This window comes from Triticum aestivum, chromosome 6D (genome assembly GCF_018294505.1).
Source record: "Triticum aestivum cultivar Chinese Spring chromosome 6D, IWGSC CS RefSeq v2.1, whole genome shotgun sequence".
Classification (NCBI taxonomy): Eukaryota; Viridiplantae; Streptophyta; class Magnoliopsida; order Poales; family Poaceae; genus Triticum; species Triticum aestivum.
Window position 1 is genome coordinate 32969690 of NC_057811.1, and position 19918 is coordinate 32989607.

General features: G+C 48.8%; 1 protein-coding gene across 1 annotated transcript; it reads right to left on the reverse strand.

Annotated features, from left to right (window-relative positions):
* Positions 1–6134: 6134 nt before the first annotated feature.
* Positions 6135–10106, reverse strand: LOC123140924 (uncharacterized). The gene is made up of 3 exons (XM_044560189.1): positions 8885–10106; positions 7650–7743; positions 6135–6297 (listed from the first exon to the last, which is right to left on the reverse strand). The coding sequence occupies exons 1-2, from the start codon at positions 9690–9692 to the stop codon at positions 7691–7693; spliced, it is 861 nt and encodes a 286-aa protein (XP_044416124.1). The 5' UTR covers positions 9693–10106; the 3' UTR covers positions 6135–6297; positions 7650–7690.
* Between the last annotated feature and the right edge of the window lie 9812 nt (positions 10107–19918).

Sequence of the window (19918 nt, forward strand, 5' to 3'; positions counted from 1 at the left end):
TCAATCTTTTCAAAAACGAGTGAGTCCAAAGATCCATCTACATGGAGCTTCTTCATGCGTTCTATACCAACATGACTCAAATGGCAGTGCCACAAGTATGTGGTACTATCATTACTATTTTATAACTTTTGGCACGAACATGTGTATCACTGCGATCGAGATTCATTTTAGGTGCAAGACCATTGAAGGTATTATTCAAATAAATAGAGTAACCATTATTCTCCTTAAATGAATAACCGTATTGCGATAAACATAATCCAATCATGTTTATGCTCAACGCAAACACCAAATAACAATTATTTAGGTTTAACACCAATCTCGATGGTAGAGGGAGCATGCGACGCTTGATCACATCAACCTTGGAAACACTTCCAACACATATCGTCATCTCACCTTTAGCTAGTCTCCGTTTATTCCGCAGCTTTTATTTCGAGTTACTAACACTTAGCAACCAAACCGGTATCTAATACCCTGGTGCTGCTAGGAGTACTAGTAAAGTACACATTCATATAATGTATATCCAATATACTTCTGTCGACCTTGCCTGCCTTCTCATCTACCAAGTATCTATGGTAGTTCTGCTTCAGTGACCGTTCCCCTCATTACAGAAGCACTTAGTCTCGGGTTTGGGTTCAACCTTGGGATTCTTCACTAGAGCAGCAAATGATTTGCTGTTTCATGAAGTATCCCTTTTGCCCTTGCCCTTCTAGAAACTAGTGGTTTTACTAACCATCAACAATTGATGCTTCTTCTTGATTTCTACTTTCGCGGTGTCAAACATCGCGAGTTACTCAAGGATCATCATGTCTATCCCTGATATGTTATAGTTCATCACGAAGCTCTAATAGCTTGGTGGCAGTGACAATGGAGAACCATCACTATCTCATCTGGAAGATTAACTCCCACTCGATTCAAGTGATTCTAGTACTCAGACAATCTGAGCACATGCTCAACGATTGAGCTTTTCTCCCTTAGTTTGCAGGCTTAAGAAACTTGTCAGAGGTCTCATACCTCTTGACGTGGGCACTAGTCTGAAATCCCAATTTCAGTCTTCGGAACATCTCATATGTTCTGCGACGTTTCAAAACGTCTTTGGTGCCACAATTCTAAACCGTTAGCATTACGCACTGAACTATCACATAGTCATCAAAACGTGTATGTCAGATGTTTCGCAACATCTACAGACGACGCTGAGGTTCCGCACACTGAGCGGTGCATTAAGGACATAAGCCTTCTGTGCAGCAATGAGGACAATCCTCAGTTTACGGACCTAGTCCGCATAATTGCTACTATTAACTTTCAACTAAATTTTCTCTAGGAACATATCTTAAACAGTAGAACTAAAGCGTAAGCTATGACATAATTTGCAAAGACCTTTTGACTATGTTCATGATAATTAAGTTCATCTGATTATTTAATGAACTCCCACTCAGATAGACATCCCTCTAGTCATCTAAGTGATACATGATCCGAGTCAAACTAGGCCGTGTCCGACCATCACGTGAGACGGACTAGTCATCATCGGTGAACATCTCCATGTTGATCGTATCTGGTATACGACTCATGTTCGACCTTTCGGTCTCTTGTGTTACGAGGCCATGTCTGTACATGCTAGGCTCGTCAAGTCAACCTAAGTGTTTCGCATGTGTTCTGAGGCCATGTCTGTACATGCTAGGCTCGTCAACACCCGTTGTATTCGAACGTTAGAATCTATCACACCCGATCATCACGTGGTGCTTCGAAACAACGAACCTTCGCAACGGTGCACAGTTAGGGGGAACACGTCTCTTGAAATTTTAGTGAGGGATTATCGTATTTATGCTACCGTCGTTCTAAGCAAATAAGATGTAAACATGATAAACATCACATGCAAATCATAAAGTGACGTGATATGGACAATATCATCTTGCGCCTTTGATCTCCATCTTCGAGGCGCGGCATGATCACCTTCGTCACCGGCATGACACCATGATCTCCATCATCATGATCTTCATCATCGTGTCTTCATGAAGTTGTCTCGCCAACTATTACTTCTACTACTATGGCTAACGGTTAGCAATAAAGTAAAGTAATTACATGGCGTTTTTATTGACACGCAGGTCATACAAAAAATTAAAACAACTCCTATGGCTCCTGCCGGTTGTCATACTCATCGACATGCAAGTCGTGATTCCTATTACAAGAATATGATCAATCTCATACATCACATATATCATTCATCACATCCTTTTGGCCATATCACATCACATAGCATACCCTGCAAAAACAAGTTAGACGTCCTCTAATTGTTGTTGCATGTTTTACGTGGCTGTTATGGGTTTCTAGCAAGAACGTTTCTTACCTACGCAAAATCCACAACGTGATATGCCAATTTCTATTTACCCTTCATAAGGACCCTTTTCATCGAATCCGATCCGACTAAAGTGGGACAGGCAGACACCTGCTAGCCACCTTATGCAACTAGTGCATGTCAGTCGGTGGAACCTGTCTCACGTAAGTGTACGTGTAAGGTCGGTCCGGGCCGCTTCATCCCACGATGCCGCCGAATCAAGATAAGACTAGTAACGGCAAGTAAATTGACAAAATCGACGCCCACAACTACTTTATGTTCTACTCGTGCATAGAAACTACGCATAGACCTAGCTCATGATGCCACTGTTGGGTAACGTAGCAATAATTCAAAATTTTCTACGCATCACCAAGATCAATCTATGGAGTCATCTAGCAACGAGAGAGAGGAGTGCATCTACATACCCTTGTAGGTCGCGATGCAGAAGCGTTGCAAGAACGCGGATGAAGGAGTCGTACTCGTAGCGATTCAGATCGCGATTGATTCCGATCTAAGCGCCGAACCACAGCGCCTCCGCGTTCAACACACGTGCAGCCCGGTGACGTCTCCCACGCCTTGATCCAGCAAGGAGAGAGGGAGAGGTTGGGGAAGACTCCGTCCAGCAGCAGCACGACAGCGTGGTGGTGATGGAGGAGCGTGGCAATCCCGCAGGGCTTCGCCAAGCACCTCGGGAGAGGAGGAGGACATGGAAGAGGGGGAGGGCAGCGCCAGAACTTTTGGTTGCTGCTGCCCTCCCACCCCCCACATATATATAGGGCCAAGGGAGAGGGGGGCCGGCCCCCTCAGATCCAATCCGAGGAGGGGGCGGCGGCCAGGGGGGTTGCCTTGCCCCCCAAGGCAAGGGGGGCGCCTCCCCTTAGGGTTCCCCCAAACCCTTAGGCGCATGGGCCTTGGGGGGAAGGCACCCAGCCCACTAAGGGGCTGGTCCCTCTCCACATACAGCCCATAGGGCCCTCCGGGGCTGGTGTCCCCTCCCGGCTGACCCCCCGGAACCCTCCGGTGGTCCCGGTACATTACCGGTGACGCCCGAAACTCTTCCGGTGGCCAAAACAGGACTTCCCATATATAAATCTTTACCTCCGGACCATTCCGGAACTCCTCGTGACGTCCCGGATCTCATCCCGGACTCCGAACAACATTCGGTAACCACGTATATCTATTCCCTATAACCCTAGCGTCATCGAACCTTAAGTGTGTAGACCCTGCAGGTTCGGGAACCATGCAGACATGACCGAGACGTTCTTCGGTCAATAACCAACAGCGGGATCTGGATACCCATGTTGGCTCCCACATGTTCCACGATGATCTCATCGGATGAACCACGATGTCGGGGATTCAATCAATCCCGTATACAATTCCCTTTGTCAATCGGTAGGTTACTTGCCCGAGATTCGATCGTCGGTATCCCGATACCTTGTTCAATCTCGTTACCAGCAAGTCTCTTTACTCGTTCTGTAACACATCATCCTGTGATCAACTCCTTGGTCACATCGTGCACATTATGATGATGTCCTACCGAGTGGGCCCGGAGATACCTCTCTGTTTACACGGAGTGACAAATCCCAGTCTCGATTCATGCCAACCCAACAGACACTTTCAGAGATACCTGTAGTGCACCTTTATAGCCACCCAGTTACGTTGTGACATTTGGTACACCCAAAGCATTCCTACGGTATCCGGGAGTTGCACAATCTCATGGTCTAAGGAAATGATACTTGACATTAGAAAAGCTCTTAGCATACGAACTACACGATCTTGTGCTAGGCTTAGAATTGGGTCTTGTCCATCACATCATTCTCCTAATGATGTGATCCCGTTATCAACGACATCCAATGTCCATGGTCAGGAAACCGTAACCATCTATTGATCAACGAGCTAGTCAACTAGAGGCTTACTAGGGACATGGTGTTGTCTATGTATCCACACATGTATCTGAGTTTCCTATCAATACAATTCTAGCATGGATAATAAACGATTATCATGAACAAGGAAATATAATAATAACCAATTTATTATTGCCTCTAGGGCATATTTCCAACACCAAGAACACCAGAACCCGGCGCGCGCCACGGCATCGGCCAGGCCTGAACAAGTCCTGACCAGGAGTTGGAGCCGGGTGCGGGAGGTGGCAGGCCGCCCCCCGGGGCGCGAGCGGCGGAGCCGGAGAGTTGGTGGGGACGCCGTTCCCACGCCCGCGGCGACGCGGACGGCCCCGCCCACGGCCAGCGGAGGGATCCACGGGCGCCGGTGGAGCAGGGTTGGAGGGTCCGGCGCCACGGCCGGCGACAAGGGCGTGGGCGCCCTGCTGGCGGGCGAACTGCTCGGCGCGGTGTTCCTCGAGGAGGAGGAAGGAGCGGGTCTGCAGGAAGGAGGGCGGCGGCGTTCGCACAGTGATGTGCGGGATGGCGCCATGGTACTGACGGCCAAGGCCGCGCCGGAGATGGAACACCTGCTGCGTCTCCGTCACGGGCTGCCCAAGATCGCGCAGCTGGTCGGCGTAGGTCTTCAGCTTGGTGCAGTACTGCATGATGGTCATGTCGCCCTGGACGATGGCGTGATACTCGGCGTCGACGTACACGGCCCGAGCGAGATGGTTGTCATGGAAGAGACCGTCGATCGCCGTCCACACCGTCAGCGCGGTGTCCTCGTGCTGCATCACGGTGTCCAGGAGCTCAGGGGAGACGGTGGTGTTGAGCCAGTGAACGACGGCGTGGTCCGCCATAACCCACTCGGGGTCGTCGAAGCGCGGCACCGCGGTGGCGTCGATGTGGTCGCGAAGGCCAAACATGCCGATCGCCGTGTCGAAGTGCCGGCGCCATTGCGCATGGTTGCCGACGAGGAGATCGAGGGTCACCGGCACATGGCGACGGATGTCGAGCGTCTGGAGGAGCGAGGCCGGCAGGACCATAGCAGGCCGTGGTGGACGTGGTGACGCTGCGGCAAGAGGAGCGACTGCGTCAGCTATGGTGGCGAGAGCAGCAGGCTGCGATGCAAGTGGCGGAGAAGGAGCGGTGGCCAGAGGAGCAGTTGCACCGGCGGTGGGGGAGGGAGGCTGGGGCGGGTCATCCATGGTGGCGGCGGAAGCGGGATCGTTGATCGGGGCAAAGGGATTGACCGGATTAGGGGGATCTGATACCATGTTTGAGGGAGAGGGAATTGGAGACTCAACGCACACCTTCCATTCATCGATGAGGCCGTATATATACAGTTACAGAGGGCCACTCCTGGTGGTGATCGTGCGCCACTACTCATGCCATCGTGCTCCACTACATGGGCATCATGGCATACATACACAGCGTATGCTCAAGGCTATCTACGTATAGTCTATCAGCAAGAAGTGAGACTTTTGCCTCTTCAAAACCCATCAAAACGTTAACCAACCCATCCAGGCATCCCCAGCAATCCAGCATCACAAAGAAAGGAAAAGAGCAATGCAAATTAGCCGTGGTTGAATCGTCAACTGTTTATGTAGAGTAGCAGGCTAACGCAGGTGCAATTCAACACAGAGAGCTCCTTACCAACTACCAGGTAAGCAATTCGACATTCATTATTAGTTAGTACTAAGCCTCCAAATATCAAGCTCGGAACCAGATAGAAACTCAACAGAAAATCACATAAAATGGGGCATCATGCAATGAACGTACGCAGAAATCTGATGCCGAAATCTCCATGCTTGAGATAACATGGAAGATAGTCAAACACGCCCACACATGCACACAAAATAACAGCAAGCAATGTCAATCAACAGTGAGCCCACCACAAAGGCAAGTGCACCAACATTCGTGCCAGTTGACGAATGTCTACGTAAATTAGATGACAGGTAGAAGTTAGCTAATGAAGCAATATATTGATTCCTACTAGTGCACTCCACATCGAGCATAGGAATGGAAGGAATTACACCCAAAAGCCCATTTCTGCATCTCAGCCGCTAGAATATAAGTAGATACCTGCAGAGCAAATATCGCCGATCAATGAAACTTATACTATCATTCAGCAAAAGCTATTGGTGTTGTATGACTCAAACAGAAAATGTTAGAGTGGAAACTGTGACCAAAGGAATCTCAACATCTCAAACATAGAACATCGATTGGTAATGTGCAGTGTGGTAGTGCACTTTTAACTTCAAATATTAGAATTATTTGGTCACACTAGTCTGAGTAGAGGCCGTCCGGAAAAATAGTGGGCATATGAGGAGCTCATGGAGTAGTAAAGTATAAACATGACTAGCTCATAGCCTCGTCAGGATACTTCCAGAAATACTCTTCAAGTATTGTGATAATGGTTTCTTCACTAGGTATCCCAATGATCCAGAAGAACTAGGACTGTAAATGGCAAACCTATAAGTCTATGAATAAAGGACATTTGTAAACAAATGGTCATGTACTGCTACTTATAAATTACTTGCATAGACGGGACCAACATGCAAGTTACACTGTGACTTAATAGATCCTCAACAACAACATAATAAGAGTTAAAGGCTTTCCCTGAAAAAAGAGTTAAAAGCCAATGTAACAACAAGTAGAAGTTAAACAAAAATGTCTCCCAGAAGCACAGTGAAGTGTAAGTAGTTCATTTGCTACTACATTCTCTCCTTTCTTTATTACTTCTATATGCCCATTGATATTGACCATTCATACTACCTTCAATTGATGTAGGCCCTCGTAACATATATATATATATATATATATATATATATATATATATATATATATATATATATATATATATAAAGATGATATAAAAATTATATTGTGTGTTAGCATTTTCCAGAATACATCATAGCAAATAATCACGATAATTAAGTTTATGCGCTAGACAAAATTTTGAAGTGGTTAACAGGAACAAATAATAGCAAGGTTGGAAGGGTCCTTGTTCACTAGTCATCGGAGGAGCTAGAGGGGGAAGAACTCGCACTATCAGAAGCAACCGGGGGAGTACTGAGGAGGTAACTAAAAACAAGGCAGCTAGATGGAATGGTTTGGCAAGGGAAAGAACACATCCAGTAGAGAGGGCCGGTATGTAAAACATCAGCAAATAAAGCAGAGGGCAGGTGGGTGAAGGCATGAGGAAGAGTACTGCTGAGGAAGGGATGACGAAGGAACGCTTGGAGCAAAGATTCAACATTCAAGACACAGCCTGCCGACCAAGCATGGATCTAAGCAAAGAGTGTTGTAGAGAACATCTTAAGAGTCCTCTCTTGCAACTTGGTACTTGAGACATGGCAGTAAAAAGGAAAACAATACATTTTCTTAAGGAATAGTTTCAATAGCTAAAATACATCATGCAGAAGATAAATTACCTGCTCAACGAGTACATTATGATAATCTGGCAGGATTCATCTTATGTATCTGGTGGAAGATCAGCTGCATCATGTCCACCACCAATGCATGTCTCTGTAAGTATCAGAAGTCAAACAACCAATGGCATTGCAACAAAAAGTCAAATAGATAAGAGGATAATTCAAATACATATTTAGATAAACTCACAGCCATAGTTTAAAAAACGACAGTTTTTATAGAACATGAGGAATAGATAAAGAAACCACATCTACTGTCAAATTTAAAGAATATTCCGAAAATGATATATAAAAATGAATATCATAGAAAACGAAGAGCATGCACGCCCAGACTATTAACCAGTCAGAAAAGACAAATCATCCGAAATATTGAGCTCATTCCATGCCATATTGGCAAAAGGATCATACAAATAAATCCTAGCAAAAAAGGGATCATGACTATTCAGATTTAATTACTTCAAATAAACTTAGCCTAAAAAAGAAATGGGCTCAATTCTTTAGTTCTCCCTCACACGAACGGACTTTTCACTTGCAACTTAAAAGCGACCGAATAAAAAATCACAAATTTCAGACAAATTCTTCATTATCGATTTAAGTTTATTATCAACATTAACAGAGATAGTAGTATTTAATAGAAGAAACTGAATTAGCTTTAAGCTTCCAAATGTACCTATTGAGTTACCTACTTGACATTTCAGTTTATTCAAACTAGTTATCATATCTTGAGAAAAACTGCACTGAAACTATCACCCTTATAAGAATTCTTGCATCTGCCAAGACGGACGCAACTGGAAATTTAGCTCAACTATAACAGAAATAATTTGCCAATGTTGGTGTTTATTATTTTACTGTATGGTTATTCATATAATGAACTGATAAAGAGAGTTTGCTAGCTCTGACTTGCACCACAGTTCAATGGTGTTAATATCACAATATTACATGAACATCGGTACATATTTGTTCGACAAAGCAGATAGTACAACACATTTATGACAGCCATCACCTGGATATGGAGGCTGGACTGGTGACATATAAAACATAGAAACCAGCTATCCATAGGAGATGTGAATCAGATCACAACCATCACATAAACATTGGAACAAAACACTACAGAAAAAAAACTATATGTTGAAGAGGTCATGAAGCAGGAAAAGAAACAAGTAGGCAGGATTCCATCAACCAATTATGGAAAATCAACTTCTTTTTTTCATAGATGAAGTGCCAAGGCATGCCATTACCTGCAGGGTAAACACTTTCAAATGGATGATAGTGCAAGGGGACGCAGGTTTCAGAGAGTTTCTTGAATTCCAATGACTGAAGCTGGACAATGAAGAGTCCAATAGGTGTACACAGGAGCACCATATTATTGTACTCCGCAAACCCTGCTACCAATACGCGCCCCATCTTCTCTGAATCAAGGGAAATTAGCTTGTCAAGTTCAAAAGTTCTTCCCATGATCCATGAAGCAGCACCATCAGAATTGGCCTCTCTCTTCCATAATTGGGCATGGAAGCCTGACAGAGTGAGTAAACCAAGCCCACCACCCTCTGCCTGCATAATCGAGATGTCGGTGAAGCTTTTGACACGCATGTCCTCACTCACAGATATCATAGCTAGGCTCTGCCTATCTAGATCAAACTCAAGGATGCCATTGGAAAGTAGCCAATAAAGGGAATCCCCAACCAGCACAGTTGGCCTACTAGTAAAGAACACCGGAGATGAGGCGAGGAAACTCCATAGGCCGGTCACCGTCTCCGATGAGAGGAGGGAATCCCCAGGCTTGTATGGAAGCGGTGCTTCCAAGAGATTGCTCCATACGCCGGTCTCCGATGAGTAAACGTAGGTGATGGCTCGTGCACCATCAATGGCTACCAGGACAACCTGGAAGTGGTGATCGACTCCGGCAGCGCGAAGCACCGCCCCCTTTGGTTGGGGTTTCCTCCATGTCAAGCCACGAGGGAACGGCAATGCGGTGCTGGTCGCCCGTGACAGGGTCCCACACCAGGACCTGGTCCCGCTCGCGGGGGAAGATGAGCACGAGGCCATGGCGGCAGTTGGCGATCTGGTCGCCGTCGTCGTACTTCATGGAGAATCGCTTCGTGGGGACACGATTGGGGGCGTCCAGAGAATGTTCGAAGGAGACACGACACATGCCCTCCTTCATGAGGAGGAAACCGATGAGGGGAGGGTTGCGGCGGTTGCGGAAGCGGAAGCGGAGGAAGAATTTGGGGTCGGACCGTCGGAGACGAGGCGGCACCAACGCGTGCAGACGGCAGAGGCGCGGGGGAGTGAGGACGGCAGCGGGGGGAGGCGGAGGAGGATCTCGGTGAGCAGGTCATCGTCTTCCAGCGGCGGCGCCGCCGGCAAGGGGAGGCCCGCCTTCATCTGGCTCTCCTCGCAGCTCATGCGGGGATGTGGTGTGGTGCGGACGTGCGGTGCGTGGTGGAATGAAGTGGATCGGCCCAAACTTACACTGGAAATTGTTGAGAAACCGGGTCAGCCCGGGGGTGGCGGCGGCCGCGTGCAAAGCGCACGGGCCGGCCCCTCCCGTTTCTCCTCTTGGTAGGTGGGTACTTATCCCTTGACCACCTACCCCCTATATAAAGCAACGAGGAGCCATCATTGTAACACCTGATCATTGATTAATAAAGCTGGTCTCCTCCATCTCTCTGTGTCATTTTACTTTCGCATACTTCGACTACTTCGTCTACGACGCTCGCTCTCGCTCCGCAACCTCGGACCGGACTCGCCGGCGGAGTTGCGGAACACGTTATCAGCACGCTTCGCTCCATCAACTCTCCGTCAAGCCTGCATCACGCAGGCATTCGTCGATCCCGTGGAGGTATAAGATCCGATCCCCACTCTTTGCAAAAATGGATTATTCTCGTTCCTACGATTCCGTTTTTGCGATTAGATTATTTTTTCGATACATCTACCTATGGTGTGGATTTCTCTCCCAAAAACCGAGCGGACGAACACGTCGCCGACCAATGTCGATGTTTTTGGATCACGAGAGACTTGTTGACTACACTATACGGGAGTCGGTACAGATCGTGATCCAGATGATCACGGTACCGCCGCGCTGTACCCGACGTACACGCGTCGTGACGTCCCGAAGACGCACGATCTTGCCATCCCGAGGCAGATGACGACGTCCCCGTCGCCAAGCGCTCGACTGCCGTCGCCGCGCTCGCGTGCCCGCTGCACGCGCCGCCCTGCTGGCCGCGACCTTGCCGGTCGCCGGCGCCGCCGTGCTGGCCGTCGCCGTGGCAGCACACCGCCCGCGTGGCCGTGGCCGTAGCCGCGCCGCGCTGGCCGTGCTGCTCCGGCCGTGCCGCGCCGGGGCCGAGCCGCGCCGCCGCGCCGAGGCCGCGTGCCCCAATGGCCGCCGCGTGCTGTGGCCGTAGCCGCCCAGCCGCGTGCCGTGCCGGCCGTCGTCGCCCTAGCCGCGCGTGCCTTGGCCGTGCTGCGCGCCGTCCGGTGGCTGTGCCGCGCGCCGCGCTACTGGCCATGGCCAGCCCCGGCCGCCCCCTGTGTCGAGGCCGCCGCCAGCGCGTGCCTTGGCCGCCGTCGGCTGGCGCCAGGCCCCGCCGCGCGAGCTGGCCCGCCCCAGGCCGCCGCCGGGTGGCACCAAGCCCCGCCACGCGAGCTCGCCGGCCGCCGCCGGCGCGTGCCTTGGCCGCCGCCGGGTGGCGCCAGCCCCCGCCCGCGTACTGGCCGGCCCCAGACCGCCGCCGCACCCTGGGCGCTAGGGGAAACCCTAGCGTCGCTGCGGGCAGGAGCTGCGCGCAGTGCCTGGGCCGGCCCGCTGGCTATTGGGCCGGATGGGCCGCGGCCGTGGGATTACTCTAAAAAAAATGAAGAGGGGCGCTGGCTGTCGCGTAAAAAATTGCGGTTTAGCCCCTGTATTTTTCAGATTTCGCGTGATTTTTATTCCTGCAGCAATATTTCGCGTAGACCCCCTGGAACTGTCTGTTTTCGCTGAAAATGCATATTTGGGGTTAAAAATACCTCGGGAATTCAATTTTTTGGCTAGTTTTCACATACTAGATGCGCTTAACATGCTATCTTTTGTAACATGATATTATTGTATGATTTTACTGCTGTAGATTAATTGTTTAGCACTCTTAATCATTTAGTAAGTCATATAATAGCATGTTTTAAATATTGGAACGTCATTTTATTGAATAAGTTTATCAACATCGCTTTGTGCAAAAGATTACCCGCTGTAATCTCATGATTTTTGCATAAATCGCAGATGGCCGGAATTGTCCACAAGGAGTTTCCTGAGTTGGCCCAGACAGGGCTGAACTACCTGTCATGGTCCTCGGACTGCGAGATCTTTCTCCAGGGCAAAACCCTCCTGAGGGCGATCGGTAAGGGGGCCCAGCTGGCCGTCACTGATCCCAAGTTCGAGACTGAGAATGCGCAGGCTCTGCACTTTCTCCGTCATCACCTGTCACCTACTCTGAAAGATGAGTATATGGCTGAGCGCAGTGCTTCTGGCCTTTGGACCGCTCTTAAGCAGCGGTTCGAGCGGCTGAAGTACACTGTGAAGCCACGTGCAGAGGCAGAGTGGATCTGTCTGAGGTTTGCGGACTTCAAGACGGTTGGGGAGTACAATTCGGCTCTGCACCGGATTTGTACGACTCTTCGGTTGTGTGGTACTGAGATTACCGACTCCCAGAAGATTGAGAAAACCCTATCCACTTTCCACCCCGACGCGGTCCAGTCCTCACGGAACTACCGCCAGGGGAACTACACGAGGTATTCAGAGTTGATTGACGTCCTCCAGGTGGCGGAGGCGCAAGACGAGGTTCTCAAAAAGAACTTTGTCGCGCAACCACTTGGGGGGAGTTCTCGCCAGGAGGTGAAAGCTCTCAATGTCCGCAAGCCTCAACAGAAGAAGAGGGGCCGGAAGGGCAAGAAGAAGGGCCCTCACCCCCCCGCCCCGGCTAAGCAGAACAAGCCGGGCAAGGAAGGGCAAAGGCCTCAGGACTGCTTTCGTTGTGGCTCGGTGGAGCATTTCTCCCGCCAGTGCCGCGCACCACAGGAGGTCGTTGCTGCATATAAGGCTCGGAAGGCGCGTGAGACGCACCTCGCCTTGGTTCAGGAGGGAGCTCCACCGGCGCCCATGGCGGCACCCGTGATGATTGCTACTCCTCCTGCTGCGCCTTTAGAGGCGACCCCCGTGGTGCCCATCGCGGCAGCTTTGGCGGTCTCTACCGACGCCCACGTCGCCATGGAGGTTGACCACATGGCCGCCTCGGCGGCGCCGCCACTAGACATTGATGCTGCCTCCAAGATAATTTCTGAGGAGGATCAGCTCACTAGTATGGAGATTGCGGCAGAAGTGAATGGCTTCTTCACCGAGTCCACTTAGCATACATCTTTGGTTATCACGATTCCGTGCTTTGATACAATAAAATTGAATAAATTCGATTTGGTTGTAAGCTCTATGAGAGCATAAACTTATTCTTTACTTTGGCGATTGGATGACATTTATTCATTTATTCCATTATTTATACATGATAGCATGTTATGTTCTGAGATGTGTGCATTTATTTTTAATGTATTTTCTTCCTCATTACATTAATTAGATGTCATATTTTAGAACGCGTGTGGCGCCCGAATGGAGGAAACGTGCCTTGCCGATAGCGCCACCACTCATACCATTTTACGAGAAACTAAGTACTTTGAGTCCATTAAAAAATCTCCGGGAAGTATTATGACAATCGCCGGCTGCGGTTCTCACATAGTCGGCTCCGGACGAGCCACTATTATACTCCCCATGGGAACAACTTTGCTCATTAATGATGCGTTGTTATACCCAGAGTCGACTCGTACTCTATTGAGCTTTAGAGACATCCGCGCTAATGGTTTCCATGTTGAGACCGATGATGAAAACGGCAAGGAATGCCTACTCATCACAAAGCGGGATGCCGGTGGTAAACATGTTATCGAAAGGCTTCCTTCATTTGACACAGGGCTATACTACACTAAGATAGTAGCACCGCCCGTGTACACTACCCTCAAGACCGTCTTTAGAAGCTCTGAACTCTTCTGCCTCTGGCACGATAGGTTAGGCCACCCCGGACTTAGGATGATGAGAAATATAATTAACAACTCGCATGGCCATAATGTTAACGTGAAGAACTTCCCGAATCCTGATGATTTCGTGTGCTCCGCATGCGCTAAGGGGAAGTTAGTCATTAGGCCATCACCTCTCAAGGTGAGGGATGAAATCCCCGCGTTCTTGGAACGTATCCAAGGGGACATATGCGGTCCAATTCAGCCCCTCACGGGGCCGTTTCGGTACTTCATGGTGCTCATTGATGCTTCCTCTAAATGGTCCAATGTTTGCCTGCTGTCAACAAGGAACCATGCCTTTGCAAAATTGATCTCACAGCTCAGACAAATGCGGAATAATTTCCCGGATTATCGTATAAAGTCTATTCGAATGGACAACGCCGGAGAATTTACTTCAAAGGCGTTCGATGATTATTGCATGGCAATGGGAATCAAAGTTGAGCACTCGGTACCACATGTTCATACACAAAATGGACTTGCCGAGGCATTGATTAAAAGAATTAAATTCATTGCCCGACCGCTCCTTCAGGGTTGTAATTTACCAACTACATGTTGGGGCCACGCGGTGTTACACGCGGCTAATCTCATCAACTTTCGACCGTCGGCCTACAACATCCACTCTCCTGTTCAACTTGCGCAAGGGTCGGCACCGAAAATTTCCCACCTTCGTAGGTTCGGTTGCCAGGTATATGTACCAATACCACCCCCTCAGCGATCGGCGATGGGCCCGCTCCGTAAGTTGGGGATATACGTTGGTTATGAGACTGTGTCCATAATCAGGTATCTGGACCCCATGACAGGTGACTGTCACACGGCTCGTTTTGCTGATTGCATTTTTGACGAGGACCTTTTCCCGACTTTAGGGGGAGAGAATCAACCCCTTGATGCTAAAAGTCGAGAAATCACGTGGCAAGCCACGGGGATCCACGCTCATGACCCGCGCACTGCTGAGACTGAGAGAGAAGTCCAAAAGATAATAGATTTGCAGTCTTTAGCAAATCAACTGCCCGACCACTTTAGTGACTTAAAGACTATGACAAAATCGCATGTGCACGCGCGCAATGCACCGGAAAGGGTTGAAATACCGAAGAAAAATGATGGTATGCCCGCTCCCGTCCAAAGGCCTAAAAGGACGAGAAATCCGGCTTCTCAAATCCCAAGTACTCGGGGACGCCCGACGAAAAAGGATAAGAGAGATTTATCACAGCCTGTCACCAAAGTACCCCAAATTGAAACGGGGAGCCAGTCGAGACCTGGCACAAGTACGGAAAATTCAGTGCACGAAATTCCGGACTTAAACTTTCCCATAGGGGAAACACCCAGCGCAGATGTGAGCGCACACATCGGCGCGGGAAATCTAAAGGACCTTGCTCCCATAATGGGAAATTTGGTAGAGCAAGTGTTTGTGCCTGATGCGCTCCATGACGAAATGGCCATAAATTATATTGATACGGGGGAGTCCCTGAACCGAGCAACGGTGATTGTCGACATCAACTTTGCTACGAAAATTGCCTCAATCATAGATCTTGACCCTGAGCCTAACACGCTCGCTGATTGCAAGAAAAGGTCGGATTGGAAAGATTGGCAGCAGGCAATTACTGCCGAATTATTATCTCTCAACAAAGGAAGGTGTTCGGACCAGTTTGTCGAACTCCTCCCCACATTCGCCCTGTTGGCCATAGGTGGGTTTTTGTTCGACAGAGAGATGAAAATAATAAGGTAGTACGGTACAAAGCAAGACTCGTTGCTCAAGGGTTCACTCAACGACCAGGTGTCGATTTTGAGGAGACTTATTCCCCAGTCATGGATGGAGTTACCTTTAGATACTTAATCTCGATGGCAGTAAACATGGGCTTGAAAATGAAACTAATGGATGTTGTCACTGCTTACCTATATGGTAACTTGGATTCGAACATATACATGAAGGTTCCAGAAGGTATCCCTGTTCCGAACCATGATAGAGCAAATAGGGGTCTATACAGTGTTCAACTTCAAAAGGCACTGTACGGACTCAGACAGTCCGGTAGAATGTGGTACAATCGCTTAAGTGATTTCCTTCATGAGAAGGGCTACACGAGCAATAAAGATTGCCCATGTGTTTTTATACGGCGATCCCAAGATGGATTCTGTATAATCTCGGTGTACGTGGACGATTTAAACATAATCGGTACACCTGAGGATATTGAGGAAGCGAGTTCCTACCTGATGTCGGAATTCGAGATGAAGGATTTGGGTAAAACCAAGTTCTGTCTAGGTCTGCAACTTGAACATTCCCCTGATGGGATTCTAGTGCACCAGTCGGCCTACACCCAGAAGGTGTTGGAAAGATTTGGATTTGATAAGGCATATCCTTCTAAGACCCCGATGGTCGGAAGATCTTTACAGCCAGACAAGGACCCGTTCAGGCCAAAGGAAGAGGGGGAGGAAACTCTGGGACCAGAGGTTCCTTACCTGAGTGCAGTTGGAGCACTCATGTACCTCGCAAATTGTACACGGCCAGACATTGCGTTCGCCGTCAGTTTGCTTGCTCGGTACAGTTCTGAACCTACCAAAAGACATTGGAAAGGTGTCAAGGACGTCTTCCGTTACCTGCAAGGGACCAAAGATCTTGGTCTATTTTACAAGAGGAATCAAGACCTATCTATTATAGGCTATGCCGATGCTGGGTACCTGTCGGACCCGCATGATTGCAAATCGCAGACTGGCTATGTTTTCCTTTGTGGTGGAACTGCGTTTTCCTGGAAATCGTCCAAGCGAACACTTGTGTCGACTTCCACGAACCACTCGGAAATCATGGCACTATTCGAAGCGTCAAAAGAGTGTGTATCGCTTCGGCGGATGATCGGCCACATTCAGCAGACATGTGGGCTGAACACCGTACAAACCCCTACCATTATCTATGAAGATAATGCTGCTTGTGTTGCACAAGTCCAGATGGGTTATGTGAAGAGTAACCTCACAAAGCATATTAGTCCCAAGTTCTTCTATGCGCATGAGCTGCAACAGCTGAACGAGGTGAGAGTTTTGCATACTAAGTCCTGTGACAATCTTGCTGATATGTTCACTAAATCATTACCGGCATCAACCTTAGAGAGGTGTGTGCGTGGAATCGGTATGATGAGACTTAGGGAGATGCAAGGTTCAGGGGGAGAAACTTCACAAACTCGTCGCTAAAATCTCAATCCTGATGATCGAGTACTCAACTTGATGGTTGAGTGGATTGTACTCTTTTTCCCTTGAGTGAGTTTTCCTGATGTTTCTCACACGAGGTTTTTGACGAGGCAATTCGTGCAATACAACAACGTATACTGTGTGCTCTTTCTCCACATTTTTCCCCACTGGGTTTTTCGGAGTTTTGAGGCATGGATATACGGATAATTACCCAAGGGGGAGTGTTGAGAAACCGGGTCAGCCCGGGGGGGTGGCGGCGGCCGCGTGCAAAGCGCACGGGCCGGCCCCTCCCGTTTCTTCTCTTTTGTTAAGTGGGTACTTATCCCTTGACCACCTACCCCCTATATAAAGCAACGAGGAGCCATCATTGTAACACCTGATCATTGATTAATAAAGCTGGTCTCCTCCATCTCTCTGTGTCATTTTACTTTCGCATACTTCGACTACTTCGTCTACGACGCTCGCTCTCGCTCCGCAACCTCGGACCGGACTCGCCGGCGGAGTTGCGGAACAGAAATGAGACTGAAGTCCAGAATGTTTTTTTATATAGTTAGAATAAATCCCAGAACGTTTTAACCTAAAAAATCAATATGCAGCTCTTTTAAAAAATAGACTAAAAAAACTCTTCTAAAAAAGATATCTCAACTGAAAAAAGGTTATATACTAGTATACAACCATGTAACGACCCGATCTACGAACCAGTCTGTGGTTGAATGGTTAGGTGGACAATGGTATCCCAACCCATCAGGCTACAAATCATGCTGCTTGCATTTATCCTGAATTTATTTTAGAATTTTCGGCGATTCATATTCAGTGGGAGGAGACAATTTCCGTCGACTACGAGGTGTCTACAGTAACTTCGTAAAATCTCAAGATGATATGCCGACTTGGTCTCTCGAAGGTGCTCATAGGGGTAGAGTGTGCGTGTGTGCGTTTATAGAGGTGAGTGTATTTGCATATATATAAGCGCTTGTGTCTGATGTGTTAAAAAAATGACCCAATATGAAAGAACAGATCGTGCAAGGGGGAATTGGAGGAGGAGTGGGTGAGATAGAGTTGCATGGGAAGAAAGAGATGCGATTACGCCATTTCTAATTGATCCTCTATAATCGGTTAGTGGGGTATATTTAGTTTTTTACTTCACTAACGGGCACCTAGCCGATCCTCAATCCGGCCTAACGTAATATAATTTTACTCCTTTCTCTAAAGATTTTCCTATTTTTGCTCCCTCTTTGCTCCGCCGAGTAAAACGGCGCGGCTTTCCTCTACTGCCTCTCCCTTCCCTCCCGGTCCGCATCTTTGCCCCCTCCTCCCCCCCCTCCCCCGCCCATTCCACCCCTCCCCCTTCCTGCCGGCACAGCCCGGCCGCTGGGTAAGCCTTGTAGGCCTCCGCCGATGTCCTCTACCACCTCCTCGTCCCGCCGCCAGCCAAAAATTGAGGGGATCTGCGGCTGCTATCGCCACCGTCGGATTTGGCGTTTCCGGCTGCCAGCGGCTGCGCCTTGCCATGGATTGGCCGGGAAGCGGCCCACACAGCCCCGACAAAGCCTCTGCGCCACATGCAGGTGTCGGCTCTTCCTCTAACCACTCTAATCGCTCCCGCCGTTGGTTCGCCGACAAATACACGGCCGCCCCTCGCCCAGGCTCGACGCTCACGCAACGGCTCACCGGCTTGCACCTGCCGCTCATACAGTGCGACGACTGCACACGTCAAGTGGTGCGCCGAGTTTCTACCACGCCGCAACATCTCGAATGGGTGTTCTTCAAATGCACAAACGATGGGGTATGTGCTTGTTTTGTTTCGGTTTTTCACCACATTTGGTTCAATTTCCGTAGCTCATTAATGCTCATTTATGTGTGTAGGATGATGGATGCTCGTTCTAGTATTGGGAAGAACAATACATCGATCTATTGATAGCATGAAAATTAGTAGATGTTCGTGCACTCGTTGCTAGAATTGAGGAGTTCTCTATCGCAAAGGAGTGCTCAGTCCGATGTCAACCGGCCTCCTTCTTGTCGAAGATGGGCGCTGACTTGACTTTCCAGAGCGCCATTTCCGCAAGGTTGGGCTTGACAACGTAGGGAGCCTTGAATGGTGTGCAATTGATAGAGGAGTGAAAGGAAGATTTGCACCGGAATTCTTCTATAGGAAGCTAGTGGAAGACGGTGGGTCTGGTGGTCGTACCCGAGTAGCGTCGAACCCTTCATCAAGTCCAAAGTGGAAGACGGTGTCCGATATAAGAAGTCCAACTCATACCAAACCGATGCCAAAAACAACTGCAACAACCCTTGTACTAGGTATTCCGAACTCCATGGGAGAAGACGGGGTGCAGTAGCAACCCTTACACTAGGTATTTCGAACCATAATTTGAAGTTTTCACACAAGAAGGCGTCTGGTACAAGCGCTCCCGCTCGTGCCACGTCAAATTTGGCTCATAGTGAGCCGACGACGGGGCAAACTCAATGCACTCAATACCCCCCCCCCCCCCCCCCCCACTCCCGCCCCCCACCCAAAAAAAACTTCACCTAAATCGTCCCAAACCTCCAGTTCTTTGTTTATTTTGTCTGATCCATGGTTATTTTTCTCGCATTGTGACTTAAATGAGATTTTATTTTCTCGATTTCCAATTGATTTTGAACGTTAGAGTTTGTAGTTCTCACTTAGGATTTCCCGTTATGGCCTAAGCACGTTCATCTGGCAAAACATCAGGGTGGTTGACGAATGAGTCATACGCAACATCAATGAACTCCACATGGCATACAATCTCATGATGGAGGTCCGAATGATGCATCGATTTGATGAGGTTGTTCTAGCCGTCCTCGTCATCACTGCCACTGAATCTCTCTATGTGGTAGCGACCTGTCGTGCAACAACGGCTAAAACGGCTAAAAACAGGCGCGACGATAAGTCCCACAAGAACATGTTGCATATCATCGGCACATGTTCTCTTGCTTGCCATCATGGGCCCATCTTGCTAGTCGGGCGGCATGGCAGCTGATGGTCTCATATT

Bases quoted from the DNA above. Each gene is read 5' to 3' on its own strand.
- LOC123140924 (XM_044560189.1), bottom strand. From the start codon at position 9,692: ATGGCCTCGTGCTCATCTTCCCCCGCGAGCGGGACCAGGTCCTGGTGT. The intron at 7,744-8,884 runs GTAATGGCATGC...TGATACTTACAG, and splicing joins TGAAAGTGTTTACCCTGCAG to AGACATGCATTGGTGGTGGA.